The sequence below is a fragment of the Galendromus occidentalis genome, unplaced genomic scaffold, assembly GCF_000255335.2.
Source record: "Galendromus occidentalis unplaced genomic scaffold, Mocc_1.1 scf7180000076543, whole genome shotgun sequence".
NCBI classification, from domain to species: Eukaryota; Metazoa; Arthropoda; class Arachnida; order Mesostigmata; family Phytoseiidae; genus Galendromus; species Galendromus occidentalis.
This window is the reverse complement of record NW_003804532.1, coordinates 604585-606296: the sequence shown is the minus strand read 5'-3', so window position 1 is coordinate 606296 and position 1712 is coordinate 604585. Positions and strand designations below refer to the sequence as shown.

Here is a 1712-nt window from a genome sequence, read left to right as displayed (position 1 = left end):
GTTTATGGGACTCGGTGGAAAGTTCCTCGAGGCAATTCTTGACTTCCGAAACGTCTTTGAATCGCATACCGTAATTTATTTCCACCGAAATGTTCTTCCGTTGCACGTCGACGCTATCCTTGATCTTGCGGGTGCAGATGCCTCTCGAGAGTTCCACGATTTTTACAGCTTGGTTCGCACCGAAGAGCTCTTTGAGTTCCGACATGTTGACTTGCTGCAACTCGACGCATTTGGTTACTCCGAGTTCTCGGAGCTTCTCCTCGGTGGAGCCCCCGACCCCGGGTATTTCAGAGACTTTTTTGTCCGCCATGAAGTCGGGCACTTCGTCTTGTCTGATGTAGCAGAGTCCGTTCGGTTTGGCTTTTTTCGTGGCGAGTCTCGCGATCAAAAGGTTCGGACCCATACCCACGGTACAAGTGCAGCCGCTAGCTTCGAGGATCGTCTCTCTGAGATATCGGCCGATCGCCTCGGGAGTGCATTGAATTTCTTGAATTACATCGGTTACGTCCGCGTACAATTCGTCTACGCTTTGTGCTTCGATATTAAGCGTCAACGAAGCAACCGTATCGTATAAACATTTGGACACCTCTTCGAAACCCTCAAAATCGTAAGGCAGGACAATCAGGTCCGGACACAAAGCCTGCGCCATTCCGAGGAACATGCTCGCGTGGATGCCGAACTGACGAGCAGCGTAATTTACACAAGAGATTTCCGCCGTGGAAGCATCCTGCCAGTTCCAGTTTCGGTAATCGGTCAGATCGAGGTTGGGATCTTGATTCTTGCGCTTCGCTTTCTGATTACTGCAGATCGCAACGGGTTTGTCTCGAAGCTCTGGCCGACCGCGTACCGCTACCGACGCGAAAAAACAATCCATATCGATGTGCAGATAGACAGAAGAGTCCATGACTTCTTCGCTTTGACTGTCCCTGCTCAGAAGAGCTTTCCCCGTGAATTGATGGTCTGGATTCTCTTTCAGTGTTTTGAGGTACTCTTGCATTTTGACTTTCATTGTTGCTATGAAAGATAAACGGCTATGCCTGAAGAACTTTTCGACGAAGCCGGCGTCGGACGCCGTTCGGGGCTCTTCGTTTTTCGTCGGCATCTTGTATTCAGCCGGTGGTCCATCGGCGTCTTTGCCGATGACGAGATCGGATATCGTCGGGCACTTGACCGCTCCCGACGACGTCGAAGGAACTTCTGTTTGCACATCGAAGACGGTTCGCTTCTTCTCTAGATAGTAATCCGCGACCGGCAAGCGATGTCCCGCACTAATGGAGTCCACTATCCAGTCGGGCCTGACCGCGAACCTCAACCAGTCCGCTTTCTTTGCCTTGGATAAATTGCAGCAGATTACGTAGTGATTCGTACCTCTCTGGAAGTAATTCAGGAAATGTCCGCCGTGGATTCCTATGAGACGTCGCAGCTCGTCCGAAGAGGGCTGCGTGTAACCGTTGACGTGGATTGCTACACCTGCGACGAAAATTTCTTTAGGACCAACATGCCGAGATTGAGAACGGGGGAAGGGGGCCTGATTGTTGGCGATGAATGGAATTCTTCCAGATCGTGCGAGCTCCGCGCCAGCGAGCGCATCCGCACTAACCTTTGAATATTTCACTTTTCTGCTCGAATTGCCGCGAATCTGCTTGGAATTGTAGTTCCAGCTTCTGAATTTTCGCTGCCATGTAACCTTCGGGCCAAGCCTCATCGGCCGA

General features: G+C 51.2%; 1 protein-coding gene across 1 annotated transcript in view; it reads right to left on the bottom strand.

Annotated features, from left to right (window-relative positions):
• LOC100903206 (DNA repair protein REV1-like) overlaps nt 1-1712 on the bottom strand; it is a 2809-nt gene extending 1097 nt beyond the window's left edge. Inside the window, 2 exon segments of the mRNA XM_029113299.1 lie at nt 18-1470; nt 1601-1712. Of these exon segments, the coding sequence (XP_028969132.1) occupies nt 18-1470; nt 1601-1682 (1535 nt within the window). The 5' untranslated portion in view covers nt 1683-1712.